Raw genomic sequence first — 15921 nt, forward strand, 5'->3', positions numbered from 1 at the left:
ACAGATACAGCCATGGCAGGATTAGTCCAATCATCCTAAGATTCAAAGTGATGTCCTGATACTTAGCGGGTTTTGTAAACTAGATTTAGCTGGTTTGATTTCTCCAGGTCTACGATGCAGCAATGTTAACAGTTCCATTTGTGCTGAGGATTAAAGGGGACAGCTGTAACTTCCAGAGCCACACCTACTGCCTACGAAGCTGCCAACAAACTGCTCTGGTATCTGTGACACTTCTTACATGTTTCAGTGACACCATCAGACGGTTGAATGTCTAAATGTGGACAGCACCCTGTGGCTCTCAGCAGCCAGGCCCTGCCCAGCCTCTAGAATGTATGTACCTTCTCCAGTTGGGGCACAGCATGTGTGGCCAGGATACCCTTGTCAAAGAGGTTGAGAAGAATCATCTCAAACTGCTCCAGAGGCGTGCTGTAGTGCACCCCTGAGTTGTCCAGCACCAAGTCTACGATGAACAGAGGGTTCTTCCGGGGCCTGGAGGCAAATAATTGGGCTAATGGGGAATGCCAATCTCTTCCTGCCTACCGGAAGCTCAAGTTTCTTCAAGCATAGCATTGCTTTCTCCTCCCCACAGAACCCCCCCCCTCCCAGTTTCCTAGAGAGCAAAGCTCCAGGCCATCCAGGTTTTAGATTCTTGCCCCAGACCTTGGTCTTGAGGTCACTGGACAGGCTGGCCTGGCACAGGCACTTGCTAAAGGCCCCACGCTCTTCCTGAGAGCCCACTATCATCAGTTTCAGAAGTCTGAGGCACATCGGAAGTCTTGAGGATACATCCCAGCCAGGGCCCTGCGGATAACTTCTGCCTTACTGAAAATACCCAGGAAGCTCTTGGTGGTCTAGAATGGTCCCTCTGCCCTGTTTCATTTCCTCTGCCCTGGCCTACCTGCCCTTCCCATTCCAGCTGCACTTGGCAGCCTGTCTTCCCTCAGCTGCCCTAAGTCCTTTTTACTTGTGGTGTTCCTGTTCCATTTGGCCCTGCTAATTACCTCTAATGTCCCTGTGCCTCAAATGCCACCCCTTCCCTGACTGCAAGGCAAAGCACCCTCCCCCAGAGTTCATCATAGAATTGGCAATGATAGTATCCATTAAATATCTTGCTGCGCCTGTCTCCTGAGGCCATCTCAGAGTTCCCTAAGACCCACATCTGGTTTGTGGTAAGGGCTCCGTATTATCAACTGAGTAACTCAGAGTGACCACAAAAAATGATGGACACTAGAACATAGGCTGGAGCTGGAGGGGACACTTCTGAGATGGCCAAACTCTCTCTGATGTCAAGTACCTGGTGTGCTAGGCACCTGACCTTAGCTGCAAGACAGTCATCCCCATCCCCATTCCCCCCATGTCTCTGTCCATCTGGACTCACTTGTAGGGGCTGTTGACAAGGTCTTCACCCCAGTCCATGTCTTCTACACACTCCAGCACGCTGCAGCAAGCATCACCGATGAACTGTGAGAAACTACCCAGGGAGTCCTGCACCAGGAAACGCAGCGTGTCCTGCAGCATGTACTTGATCAGCTCCATCAGCTTGCGCAACTTGGACATGAGATATACCTCCCAGTTGGTCTCGTAGAGGTTGTACCAGCCCTTGCTCATGTCTCGAAGGCTGCCGCGCATAGCGACTTTCAACGTGCTGATCCAGCTGTCCTTAAGGAACATCTGTACCTGGTGTGGACACAACTATCACCAAAACGCCACCCCAGGCACCCACCATCCAACGCCATTATGCTCGAAGGTAATATAGCAAGGTTCTTGAGGTGGCCACCTTGGGACTCATGTGTATGACGGTGGAGGGGAATCTCCCAACAAGTGGTTGCCAAGCACTGCGGACCAACACCTCAGTGTGACATCTGGGGTCCAGGGATGCTTGGAGGAGAGGCAGGGCACATGGGGTTCAGAATAGCCACGGGAAAGAGACAGACGCACGAAGAGAAAGAGGCAGAAAGGGAGACCACAGGAACGAGAGTAGGATAGAACTGAGTGGAGAGAGGCTGGAGCCTTGACCCTTGCACCCTCGTCCGCAAGTGTTGTGATATGGGCGTGGGGTTTCTGTTCTTCCTTTAAAGACAGGGGATCTGTCCTAAGACTACTAGTGCTGGCTCAGAGGGACTGGGAAGGAAGAAGAGCACCCTGGTTCTCCTGGACCTGCAAGATGGACTCCACCATCACCCTATCCTTGTCCCACTTCCGTGGAGCCTTGAGGCCCATGATTGTTGGCTCTCAGGGCCAGATGCCCCGTCCTCCATGCCCAGGTACCTGGGAGAAGGTTTGAGACTGGATCTGCTCAAATTCCTCCAGGCGGCTGTACTTGGAGAGGCTTGAGTGGAACAGGGACATGGAGGTCACCTTGTTGCACTCAGCCCGCACCTTGCTCAGTGCTGTGATGACTTCTGGCCGAGTGAGCAGGGACACGAAAGTGAAGTCCTCCTTCTGCTCCCGGAAGGGGTATTCGGGGACACTCACCAGCCCTGCAGAGGGGGTGAGAGCCAGCATCAATCAGAGCCATCTGGGACACACGTCAGAGCCGTCAGGACTCATCTACAGAGGGAGCGTCTGATGGAGGACACACGACAGCTTCCTTCCAAGAAGAGTCAACTTCAGTCCCAGAACTCTCCTTTCCTTACTCTAGCCTTTGGGGGTGATGGGATGACCCCAAGTCCCATAGTAAGTCATATGCCCCGAGTTTCCCTCCAGGCTTGATTGGTCACCATTGGCTTCTCTGAGTAGTGGGTGACACCTGTAGATCCTCTCCCTCCCTCCTACCCTGGCTACACAAAGCCAGAGGCTGGTCTGGAGCCTGCTCAGGGAGCCCAAAGAAGGAATATTTGGGTACAAGAACGCTTGCTATCCACAGCCCAGCCTGTAGCCTTGGCACATACATTGCACACATGAATCTGGGGCCAGGAAATGTACTCAGCTCATGTGGGCTCAAAGCAAAGAGGACTTTTGGGGTTTTGTTCTGAGACTTGGTCTTCTATATATCTGTGGAGCTGTGGCAATGTCAGCTCTATTCTTGTTACAGGAGGAAGAAGGTTTATGTGTCTTTGAGGCCTGACTATCAGGTGCCTAACATCTACTTTTGATCATGCTTTTCCTGGTACATGTTTACCTGAGGCTTCTGCATTACTGGGACACATGCACACGTGCAAACACACACACACACTCACACAGAGTTATTCCTCAGACAAGATTTCCTGGCATCTGGCAAAATAAGGGTGTAAATAGTAGGGACAGGGCGGGCACAGAGAATCCAGATTTATGAGATCATTAGTGACTGAACAAAATCCCATCAAGAGAGGCAGAGGTGGGTGAGCTAGCCAGGTGGGCAGCCAGGGCCCAGGGGCTCTCACCTTTACTGGGCACCTTTTCTTCCTCTTTTTCAGGAAGAGTCACATAGGAGAACGTCTCCGGCTTAGAAGAGACAATGTGGTCAAAGTTGATCTTGTTCATGCTGCGTTCATAGTCCAGGTTCACTTCTCTGGCCAGGCTGCTGAGGTGCTCCATGACACTGTCAGAGAGAAGAGACAGGAGGCTCCCACACCGCTGAGCATAAATTATGAATGTGATATAGTTTATATGCCACAGAAACAAACCGAGGGCCAGTGAGAAGGTTCAGTGGGTAAAGGGGCTTGCCACCAAGACTGATGACTTGCAATTTGGTTCACAGGAACCACATGGTAGAAGGAGAGAACAGATTCCTAAAAGTCATCTTGTGACCTCTACATGTACTTTGGCATGTACACACACACACACACACACACACACACACCAAATGTAATTTTAAAAAGAAAAATTTTAAATTAAAATAATTGAACCAAACTATACCTCATTAAATGGTAAGTATATATACCCAAGGGATGTAGGGTAATCACACCAAATCCGCCTTGAACACAATATTTTGACTATCTTTCCCATCCTAATGGAAAAAGGACAGGAATTCCAGAAATGCCCACTGAGAAGCAGGAGTGGCGGCACACGCCTGTGATTCCTGCACTTGAGAGGTGGGACAGAACGGATGAGTTCAGAACTGTCTCAAAACAACAAGAAGAATTTAAAAACTGGACAGACTGTATTCTGACTGTCTTAGGTCAACCATGTGAAGCTACTTTTGGTGTATTTTGGACAGAGCGAATAAGCCAACGTGTGTTCAGCGATGGACACTAGTCCTCTTCAGGTGAAGAAAGCCACAAGTCTGTGGATGACAGAATGAGCCCTGTGGTGCTGCAGTCAATATGAAGGTATCATCGGGGCTCACATTGAAAAAAACAGGCAAGCCAGGCGGTGGTGGCGCACGCCTGTAATCCCAGCACTCTGGGAGGCAGAGGCAGGCAGATTTCTGAGTTCGAGGCCAGCCTGGTCTACAGAGTGAGTTTCAGGACAGCCAGAGCTATACAGAGAAACCCTGTCTCGGAAAAAAAAAAAAACCAAATCCAAAACAAACAAACAAACAAACAAAAACAAAAAACCCCAAACAAACAAACAAACAAAACAGACAGACATAGAGAAAATATGGAGCGATGAAGAGGTGCTATATATAAGATTAACTATATCTAGAAAAAATACTTCCCTTAGATCTGTCTGCTCTAAGAACCTTGTAGGAATCATTTCCCAGTAGCAATGAGTACACCGAATGCCTAAATCCTGGCTTCTAAATTCCCCACTAAAAGCAACAGGGCCTTCTAGAAGGACCTATTTCAGAGGCTGGAGAGTGGCTCAGCAGTTAAGAGCACTGTCTGCTCTTCCACAGGACCTGGGCTCAGTTCCCAGAACTCATAAAGCAGCTCATGACCACGTGTAACTCCAGATCCAGAGGCTCTGATTCTCTCCTTTGGCCTCCACGGATACCAGGCAAACACATGTTCATATATATATATATATATATATATATATATATATATATATATATATATATATATATATGAATGATAGATAGATATAGATATCACATATCACACACATATACATATAAAATTTTAAAGTCTTTAAAAGACCATTTCAAGACTGTATCTGGGAAAATACAAATTAAGCTGAGTGAGGACTTCCTGCGATGCCAGGAAGTATGAACTTAGTCAAAGCATGATGAAAACATAGCAAAATGCCAGGAGGTTAGCCCATAGAGGACCCAGTCCACATTTCAGTGTGGAAATTAAAAAGAATCTGCAATGCACTCTCACCCTTTCAACCTAGCAAGAAGGCACCACAATGAGGCTACTGGAGACAATCAGATAGTGCTTAGAATTTAAGGCCGGAAGTAGTCAGCAAGTCACCTGTGCCAACTTGATACAAGCTAGTGTTATTTACAAAGAGGAACCTCAACAGAAAAACGCCTCCATCAGATTGCCCGTTGCAAAGACAACAGGACATTTTCTTCATTAATGATTAACGTGGTGAACCCAGCCCAGAGCCACCCATGGGCAGGTGGTCCTGAGTTGTATATCTAAAAAAATCAGGCTGATCAAGCTTTGAGGAGCAAGCCAGGAGGTGCAAGCCTTAAGCAGCTACCCTCCACGGGCTCCACTTCAGTTCCTGCCTTCAGATTCCTGCTCTTGCTGAGTTCCTGCTCTGACTTTCCTCGGGGATGGACCTGGAAGTACAAGATAAAACAAACTCTTTCCTTCCCAAGTTGCTTTTACCACGTGGTGTTTTACCACAGTAACAGAAGCCCCATGATGCTCTGGCAACACCGCCCACAAAGATAAGTCCAGGGCGGCTGCAGCACACGACGCACCTCGGCCCCTTGCGCATGCGCGGCGTGCTTAAAGCCCACTGTTTTATCTTGCTCAAGCTCTGCTCGTTGATGACCCGCCGGCCTTCGGTGGGCATGCAGTCCACATACAGGTTGTACATCAGCAGCGCCTCTGTGTTCTTGCGCAGAGCGTTGGCCTGGACCACGCGCTGTGTGAACACTCGTGGATCCTCAGCACAGAAGAGGAGCTGGATCCTCGGGACCCAGTACTGGGTGGCCAGGAGTGGTGGCCTTCCTGGGGATCGGGAAGTGGGGGTGAAAAAGGCACAGTCAGACTCTCTGGGCTGGAGTACAGGCCAGCTGTACCTCAGTTGGTGGCTCTCAGCAATTTGTCATTGTTGTGGTGTGTGGTGCCCCCCCCCCCAGCCAAATATGTGAAATGGAAAGAATGACACTTCTGCTCTCCCATGTCATAAGGTTAACACACAATTTATGCATGTGAAATATGCTGAAAACAGCAAAGAGCCTTGCACTGGCAGGAGCTACACAGGGATGGCTATTCACTTGTCCTGTTCTCCACACTACTCCAGGTAAACAACTGATTAGGAGGCCCTGGTTTCCTTTACAACACCCTGGCTTTCCGTGCTGAAAGCCACTGGGCCAGGTGCTCACAGACGCAGGTCCTCTATTTCAAACCGCTGAGGGGCAGACCCTGATTAATAACCCGGTAAGGCAGAACTCTGGGCTGAGCTGGTGGGATTGGGCCGTAGTCATAGGCTGGGCGGAGCTTGCGCTGGGGCCCCGCCCAGGGGAGGGGCAGAGCTTGTACCTGTAGGGGTGACGCCCCCATTGACGATGGGCATCCCCATCTCATCGCGCACCAAGCCTCTCTTGTCAGTTTTCTGCACCAAATACAGTTTCTTTTCTTCGTCGTAGTCAAGGACGCCAACTTCGCACCATTTGTAGTCCAGTTCCTGACTCTTGGGGTCCTCTAAAACAGAGGGGGACACCCTACCAGTGTTCTCTGCCATGGAAGTGGAGAGGGGTTTCTGAATGTGGCAGCTGATGTTGGGAATGGATGTCAGAGGTCACCTGACTGGTGTCTCTTCTTCCAGGATCGTTTCTGGCCCCAGCTGTACAAGGACAATCCTGGTTCTTTTCAGAAGAGCTGGCCCCTGAGGAAGCCTTCATCATGGGAGGCCCTAAAAGGACTGGGCCTCTTGGCACAACCCTCGCAAGAGCAAAGAAACTCAGACTGATGGGGAACCATAACAGCTGTGACCAAACAAAACAGGGGGGGGGGAGGGAGGGCTGAGTGCAGAGCCTGGGGCACTTTGGGAGACAGAGGCAGGAGGACAGTAAAAGTTCAGGGCCAGACTGGGCTACAAAGTGAGTTCAGGGATACTCTGGAAACTCAGTCTTCCCTGACTCAAGACAAAAAGGTCTTTTTTTTTTTTTTAAAGGGAGGTGGGAGAGGGCTGGAGAGATGGCTCACTGGTTGAGAGCACTGGCTGCTCTCAGAAGACCTAGGTTTGATTCTCAACACTCACATGGCAGCTCACAACTGTCTGTATCTCTAGTTCCAGAGGACCTGACATTGTCTTCTGACCTCTACTGAAACCACACACACACACACACACACACACACATATCACAGTACACAGACATACATGTAGACAAAATATTCATAAGCAAAACAAAACAAAAACCAGGATTATAAACAACATCACAAGGGGTCATGATGGGTGAAGCTGGGTGACTCTGTTTAAGGTAACCAAGGCCAGGTAAAGCCCTCCCAAAGCACCTCTGGCCTCTTTGTGTCAAAAGATGGAAAGACAGGTCAAGGTCAGGAACCACTGCTCTGCCCACATGCTGCATGTCTGCCAATCCTTGTGACTTTTGGGCTCCCTTCTGCCTTGGGGCCTTTGCACCAGCTATGACCTTTGCCTGGCGATGAACTCCCAGCTCCTCACTGGAGAAGCACCTCTGCTTCATGTAGCATTTTTGGCCCATGTGCTTTCTAAATTGTTGTTCTTTTTGTTTTCTTCACCCAACTTGGCCATGCTGTCCTCAGTTCCCTAGGGGCAGCGCCATCTTTGTCCTGTCTTAAACACAACTGAAGACTTGGGACCAGGACTGAAATTGGAGCACAGTCGGTATTAAATAAGTTATTGAAAAGTAAGATGCACACATAGTACCCAGCAGAGAGGTCACAACCTCTGTGTCTTCAAACAAACTTGGGGTTCTCCGGCTTGGGCCAAGGAAGAAAGGGAAACGTCCCTGCCTCTGCCATCAGAGGGGTCACGGAGGCCACTTCTGTGCCCTCACCGGCCCAGGTTTGACTTTGCCCCTCCCTTCCTGGGGTGCCTCCTTCGTGAAAACTTCAACCTCACCTTGGCTCAACTTATAGAAAAATCTGTCCCAAGAGACTACCAAAAACCAAGCAGTCCCCGGCAGATGCTTCCTGTGAGGCCCTCTCTGCTCTGGTGCTCCTGCTCAAGGCCAGGGCTGCCGTGAAGCAAGGAAGCTGGGCCTCGGTGCATTTAATGCAGCCCTATGCCTTGTGCTTAATTGTTAGCAACCAGAGAGCCGGGATCAGTTTAGTCAAATTATGTCTGTCACTTAAGTGCGAAGTGAAGGGAACACTCTGCTTCTTGTATGCTTCAGATACACTGATTCTGGTATTGATACATTTTAAAGATGGAGCCTGTCCTTGTTCTCACAGTCCTGCCTTCCCCCTGGTGACTGGGTAAATGGGTCTGCTCACACCATATCATGACCGCCCACCCCAAACCATGGAACAGTGGCTTCTGTCTGATCCTGCACAGTCCTCAGTTCTGCCATTACCAGCCTCCAGACCATACTTGCGACTCTTCCTAGGAGGCTGCACCAGACTGAATCAAGCAAGCCAGAGTGGCACCTATGTGTATCCTGTCACTGTTACTGACAGCAGGCAATTGGAGAGACCCTCTGGCCATCAGAGCAGACTGGGGCCATTGGAGGAACCATGGGCACTCTGCAAACACATGTGGGCAAGGATGCGACATGCCAGTCTGGGTGGCATCCCGTGGGTATATGCGGAAAGGGTGTGCTGTGGTTGTGACTGTGTAACTGTGGACAAGATGCCTGAAAGAGCAGAGAGCTCAGTGGGGACAGGGGCACAGTGACTGCAGGGTCTGTCACTGTGACTGCAGGGTCTGTCACTGTGATTGCAAGGTCTCTCACTGTGCCCTTAAACATCTTCAGTATGTTTCCATTACTGCTAAAAACGGGTTTTCTTGTGTCTGCTCTGTGTGTGTATGTGCGTGTGCACGTGTGCATATGTTCTGTATGCATGTGTGCATGCCTGTGCATGTGCTGTGTATGTGTGTGCTGTGTGTGAAGATAAACATAGCTATATGCATGCTCATGGATGCCAAAGAGGAACATCAGGCGTCTTCCTCCGTGGCTTTCTGCTGTTACCTTGGTACCAAGTATCTCACTATCTCCCTCAACATAGAACTGATTTTTTAGTTTGGCGGGAGTTAGGCTGGCATCCAGCAAGCCCCTGTGATCTCCCTGTCTCTAGCCACACCTCCGGACTGAGGTTGTAGATGTGCCCATGACACTTTGCTTTTTACATGGTGTTAGGGATTTGAACTCCGGTCCTCATGCTGGAGCAGCAAGCATCCTTACCCATGGAGCCGTCTCCCTAGCCTCCCAGTTTGTTTGTTTGAAAATCCCTGACCGCACCTAGCTGTTCGGTTCCCAGCCCTCCTGACAGTGCTGTCTTTGCTCTTTGCATCCTCTGCCTCTGTGGGGCCAGATCCTTGGACTGCGTCACAGCTGGGGGATTTCAACAGACACTTCAGCTCTCCTGGCTGCCAGATCCCAAGGGAGCCTAAAGGTCTTGGCCAAGGGTTCCTGGGACAAGACAGTTCTGCCACCCCAGGGTGGTCCTGCTCACCGTGCCCCAGAACGTCGTCTGTGGGAAGAAGGGCTTTTCCAGGGACGGGCTTCCTGTTTTGTGAGCCTGGCTCCAAGCCCATGTTGAGCCACTCTGTGGGAGTCCGGCAATCAAACTCTTCATTATCAAACACCTTGGAGAAAACAGGTAACTCTCCAGTGAAACAGTTCCTCTATTGGCCAAGCAAAACCAAGCATGCCAGAAGCCTCTGCAGCCGCCCCAAATCGGGCAGTTACAGGTGGCCCTAGACTGGTCTGTAAGACCCACGATGTCTGGATCCACATCTAGCCAAGCCACTTGAGGCTCAGTCTGAGGATGTTCAGGGTCTCAGAGGAGAATGTGAGCTCTCTTGACTACTGTGGGGAAGCACTGAGCTCAGGCCCAAGGGCACAGACACCTCTAGGAGTTCCTCAGAAATCCATGCTGACCAGAAACGACAGAGACTCAGTGCTGTCAGCAGACAACATTAGTAGAGTGCTACGCATCTGGACTCTGCTTCCCACAGGGACTGCAGGCAAGAGTTGCACCAGACACAGTGTAGGAAGGGAGGAGAGGACGACAAGATCCCCGGCCTGGCTCTGCTTCCCCTTTCTCCTCTCCAGACTCAGTTTCCTTGCTTGTACCTTGAGGAAATGGTACCAAATCCCTCCTACACCCCACTCTCCCCATTTCACAAGCTCCCACCCTCAGGAGGACTCTGGTCAGGGGTGTGTATACCATTCCACATTTCAACCTGGCTGCTCATAGATGCCCGTCGCCAGGGTTGGGGTAGGGAACAGGCACATCGGCTGTCCAGGATTCCAGGGAAGAAGTAGGGAATCGGTAACCTATAGGTTTGGGGACCACTCCTGCTTCAACCCAGGATGCTTAAAACACCCTGGCTGTGTTCTGATGATTGCTCTGTGTGACAGATGGGTGCCTGTGGCTGGAGTGGGAGTCCCCTGTGGGGATGTGACACATTAAGCCTCCGCCAGGGTGCAGGACTGCCGTATATCAGCAGGTCGTAGCAGTGTGGCTCACCTTCAGTGGGAGATATATGGGAAAGAGTGGGTCACGACCCTGCTCGATGGTTTGTGGGTGCAGCAGGTCTGGGTGTCGGGGCATGAGCTTGTTAGAGTCGATGCCCTCACTGGACAACAGCTTCTCAATGTCCAGGCTCAAGTACTGCTGTTTCCTCCTAGCCAGAGCAGGGGGAGTTACAGATGACGGCTCATGAAGTAGCTGTAAGGATGTCAGTAAAGACCCAGGACCCCAAGTGCCACTTCTGATTGTCCTGGCAACTCCACTTCAGCGACTTAATTGCTACCCTTCCAATTCCACAGCAAGAAAAGCCATGTGTTCCTATTAAAGGAGGGTTGCTTGAAAATTCCCACAGACTCAGCAGCCGGGATTCCCTCTCCCCATGGCCTACAGTGCCCTGCCCCTCTAGCCAGGCAGATGCCACCTCCTGTCTTGGGACAGGCTTCTCTCCAGCTGTCTAGCATACCTCTCAATCTCAATCTTCCGCGGGCACTGGCCGGGCAGCACCTGGAACGGAACCTGCACCTTGGGCTCATAGGACTGTAGCAGGAAGTCAGTCTGGGTGAGCAGTCGTGTGGTAGCACCAATGCTCTGCTGCTCCACACGCTCCTGAAAGTCCTCAGGAATGATGAACGATTCGACTACGGGAAACCGAAAGGTCAGTAGCGGGAGGTTCAGGCCAGGGCCAATGACTCGACCCTGAGCCATGCCGTCATCCTCAGATAGGAACCAGGCAGGCATGCCTGGGGTATGGGATGCACAGCCTGCGTGTGACCTGGCATGGTCAGGGAGAAATGAGAAACCATGGGCTGCTCTGTTTGCTCATTCCTGCTTAAGCTACCAATTATTCTAAACTGGGGTCCAGTGCTGAAACTGCAACATTAGTGAGGGTCTCAGCTGGAAAGGAAGACAAAGTGGAATCCCCTTTCTGCTACCTAATCCTAGACAGTCGTGTATGTCACATGTTAGTGTCTGAATTCCACATGTTCCAGGAGTGAGGCATCTTGGATACTGTAGGAGTGAGTGGTCTCCCTGAGACCCTTATACCACCAAATGGTTGCCACCTTGTCAGGAGCCATAATGGCACAAGCTAATATACTAGCAGGTGATCTTCCTGAAATTGCCTTCTTCGGATTATTATATAATCTGCGACAGGTCCGCCCTTATTAAGCAAGGCTATAAGAGATTCATTTTAGTAAAGATTCTTGTTATTTATATGCTTTTCCTGATATTATTAAACATATATAACAGTAACTAGGTATTAGCCCACCCCTTTTGAGCAGATCTCTGCAGATCCACAAAGATGTATTGTTTTGTAGAGATGCTATATAGAAAAATAGATGACTTCTTAAGTCTTAATGATGATCCTATAAGAATTTCTAAAATTACGTCAGTGATTATTAAGCTCTTTTATAGTGTGAACTGCTATTAGGTCCTTTTCTGATAGTCAAAACCGCAATGAGAACTCTGATAGTCTTCCATGTGTCACCAGTTAATTGCCTCTTAGATGGTAACCAGACTTTCTCCTACTCAGAGCATATTCCAAGAAGTTGTAAAACAATTAACCAAAGGCCATAGAAAGGAAACTAATGACTTATTATAGGTGCTAGGACAGAAGATAAAAATATTGACTGGGTTTATCTATACAAAACTTCACTATTAACTTAGTTATGGGGGGGTTAAACCTTCAGTGAACCTGTGGAGCTGTGACAGGTGATGGATGCTTAGCCAGAGAATTATTCCTAATGGATATGCATGTAAACATTCTCTGTTGTAAGATTCTATTTCAATTTATGGTTTGATTTTTCGTGTGAACTTGAGATGCACTTTGTAACATGTGATCATGTATTCTGAAAGATGTACAAGTACTGAGGAAGAAGAGATGAGTGGCAGGTAGATGAGATTTTTTTTCCTTTACAAGAACTTTTCCCTTACTCGACTTTTTTCCCTTTCCCCATTTAAGATCTTTCCGCTGTCCCCTTAGATAGCTTTTATAGGAAACTTTTTTCAACTTAGTAATAATCTCTATTATCAGTTCTCTAAGAGCTTTTCTTCCTGCGACTTCTGACTAGCAGGTTGGAAGTTAGAGCCGCACCGTTCCTGCTGAGATAGTACAAAGGTGATTTACTTCATCCTTTGCTGCCTGAGGAAGCGGTGCTAAGTGGCAGAGAGTGCAGTTTCAGGCCTCAGAGGATCACAGAAGGCAGGTCAGCTACAGTAGCATAGGAACTGAGACTTAGATAAGTAAACATTTTATTATTATACAGCAACCCTAAATATCTCGTAAGACAAAGTCTTACCCTCAACTGAAGCTCTTCCCCCCTCCATTGCCTCAAGAAGAACTGACAAGAAAGAAGAACTCTCACTGGGGCTGGGCCCCGGCACCATTCCTCTTTGGACAATGTCAGATAAAGTGTCCATTCTCAATTCTGGCTTAATTCTGGGAGAGGGAGTCAGTGGGAAGAGGGTCTTAGATAGGTTGACCTACCATCCCAGCTGGCTAGGGTGGGGGTATCCTGTACCTCAAGGTGCTAAGGGAAAAGTACCAGGTAAAGCAAGACCATATGGGTAAAGAAAGGGGGTGTGGTAGTATGCTATAGAATTCCATGGGCTAGTGCTCTCCCCTACATTCTGTGGGACCCTGGTACCTCACCTCCTCTCTGGAGTGAAAAAGTACTTCTACTGCATGAGTTAACTTTCAGGATGTCCTTTGGGGTCCCACAGAACTCTGGGCTAATATCTGAGGTTCTGCAGAGGCCTTGGGTAACTGAATAGACAGCTATCGGTGCAGCTCTCTGATGGGCACCACCGTGGGGCCCTTTGCATGTTCCTCTTTCTGTGGGTAGGCTGCTGAGCCACTGGCCTTCGCCATGACCCATGATATGGATGGTAGGAACCTCAGCCACATCCTCCATAGGTTAAGACCTATGGCCCTTCACCTGAATATTAAGTGCTTTGAAATTGTTGAGAAAAGGCCAGACTCTTGCACAAGCACACAAATACCCACGGTCAGGATGTTTTCTGTGCCATTTTAAGTACTCATAGACTTGGGGGCTGACAGAGGTGTTTTGAACAGTGTTAGGAAGGAGCTAGGCCTTTCTTCAAGTGGACTGCAGGCATAGATGCCTGGAGTCATGGGCATCTGGACCTAATGGACGGGTGGACTGTCTGTTGAAGGAGGAAAACAGAAAGACCAGATTCCATCTATAACACGGACTCCACCAGGGCGATCTTCTCTCTGCCACAGGCCTGCTCTGAGATGTACTGTGAAGTCCCTTTGCAAAGATCTCTCAGGCACTTACCTATTCCAGGCTGCTTCAGGTGCGCCTCAGGTATGACCTCGGCTTCCCTACAGCCCATGTTCTGGGGAAGAAGAAAACTCAAACCCTACCTAGCCCGGCTCAGTAGAGAGAACTGTGGCCCTCGGGAGCCTGAGGCTAGTGTCATGTCCTTACACACCTCCGCTGAGGGTCATGAGAAGGTCCTGGGAACTGGGCCTTTGCAAAGCTCAAAATTCACTAACACCATTTCACCCTCGAGGAAACTGAGGCTTTTTGCCAGCAAGAGGCGATGTCCATGAGACCTGAGGTAGGCTGAATGCCTATTACCACTACCTGCCCAATGTTCATGGCACTGACCTTTTGGAGTGAACTTGTCGAGGTCAGACTGACGGATCAAATTCTGAGTCATGTAGGGGCCACAGCACACATTCTGAAACAAAGCCCAGAACCCTGAATGTGTACAAACACTTTACGAAGTCAGGACCCTGGGGTGACTCCAAGGCCTGGTATTTTCCAACAGCCCACCGGAGAGCACCCCAGGAGTATGGGGGTGAGCTCATACACATTGTTCAGAGGCCGTGGGGGATGTCTATCCATCTGAGATCCCTGGGATGCCTCTAGCTGTCCACCCCATTTGAGTTCAACTTAGCTTCCTGCCTTCCAGAGAATACTTCAGCACATGTCCGAGGGCCAAGCCATGAGGCAGGAACTGCAAAGTCAGGAGTTGCCTGGGTATATTTCCTTTCCCAAAGACCACTGTGAGCTGGGTATCAGTGGAGCCTCACCGCTTCCCCAGCCTTTCCCCTGCTTAAACTATTCCTAAGGCTACTTGGAACCTGCAGGGATCTGGGATCTCTCCTCTGGCTCCTTCCTTCCCATCTTCCCCCAGACTCCAGTGTCATCCCTTGATCTCTCTGTTCCTGTTCTACGCCCACTTCTTCATATGGGCCTTGCCTTCTTGGGGGGCCCCAGCAGGCTTTTCCTTGCATCTCTCCCTGCTTTGACATGAAGTTCAGCCCTGTCTTATCCAGCAAGTAAATCTCTAACTTTGAGATCTCATCCATACACCCCTTTCTTAACCAGAACAGGTGCTGGGGGATTTCCAAAGGCCACCCCAACAGGGATGTGGATGCCTTATCTTTGCTGGGTCTCCAGTGCCCAGTTTCAGGTCTGGCACATAGGGGGGGCTTAGCAGGAACTGGAAAAAAAAAAAACAGTAGACCGAGGGATGGGATGGCTAGGCGGGCGGGTAGGTGGGCGGATGGACACATAGATGGAGAGATAACAGTCGGGAAGGGAACCGATGAGCTGACACTGAGCAGGACAAAAAGATGGGTGAGTAGCACCTTCACGGAGGGATCAAGGCTGCCAAGGGACGGCTGCCGTACTCACCCCAAGCTCATCTAAGGTTCCAGGGCTAAGGATGTCAGAATAGAATCCACGCTGCCTCATGAGCGGGTACTTCTTATCAGTGCCTGTCAGAGGCGACTTCCTGGGCTGCCCTAGGTCTGAGAGGGGTAAAGGTGGGGTCTTGGGGTCAGGATTGGGGGGAGTTCTTTCTGGATGATGACTTGATTCTTGTAACATCTTCTCCAGGTCATGGCTTTCAGGGACCTTCCCTGGACAGTGTCCTGGGCTCTGAGAGCTAGTGCTGGGCTTTTCTTTATCACACTCTTCCATGCTGTTCTTCAGAGAGCTGTCCCAGACGGAGCTCCTAGGAAAAGGATTCGGGATCGTTTACACTCTTTGATGGTTTGTATATGCTCATCCCAGGGAGTGGCACTATTAGAAGGTGTGGCCTTGTTGGAGGAAGTGTGTCACTGTGGGGATGGGCTTGGAGATCTACCTCCTAAAAGCCTGATGCCCAGTCTGTTCCTGACTTCCTTTGGATAAAGATGTAGAACCCTCAGCTTCTCCTGTGCCAGGCCTGCCTGGATGCTGCCATGCTTCTGCCTTGATGACAACGGACTGAACCT

At 49.9% G+C, this 15921-nt stretch overlaps 1 protein-coding gene across 1 annotated transcript in view; it reads right to left on the reverse strand.

The window, feature by feature from the left end:
- Positions 1 to 15625, reverse strand: part of Dnah1 (dynein axonemal heavy chain 1) — a 59440-nt gene extending 43815 nt beyond the window's left edge. Inside the window, exons 1-11 of the mRNA XM_052190634.1 lie at positions 15338 to 15625; positions 14303 to 14375; positions 11131 to 11305; positions 10665 to 10821; positions 9645 to 9777; positions 6528 to 6689; positions 5741 to 5993; positions 3363 to 3520; positions 2269 to 2480; positions 1379 to 1677; positions 339 to 489 (exon numbers count right to left, since the gene is read on the reverse strand). Of these exons, the coding sequence (XP_052046594.1) occupies positions 339 to 489; positions 1379 to 1677; positions 2269 to 2480; positions 3363 to 3520; positions 5741 to 5993; positions 6528 to 6689; positions 9645 to 9777; positions 10665 to 10821; positions 11131 to 11305; positions 14303 to 14375; positions 15338 to 15625 (2061 nt within the window). The remainder of the gene's footprint in view (positions 1 to 338; positions 490 to 1378; positions 1678 to 2268; positions 2481 to 3362; positions 3521 to 5740; positions 5994 to 6527; positions 6690 to 9644; positions 9778 to 10664; positions 10822 to 11130; positions 11306 to 14302; positions 14376 to 15337) is intronic.
- Positions 15626 to 15921: the final 296 nt, after the last annotated feature.

The sequence above is a fragment of the Apodemus sylvaticus genome, chromosome 8 (genome assembly GCF_947179515.1).
Source record: "Apodemus sylvaticus chromosome 8, mApoSyl1.1, whole genome shotgun sequence".
Classification (NCBI taxonomy): Eukaryota; Metazoa; Chordata; class Mammalia; order Rodentia; family Muridae; genus Apodemus; species Apodemus sylvaticus.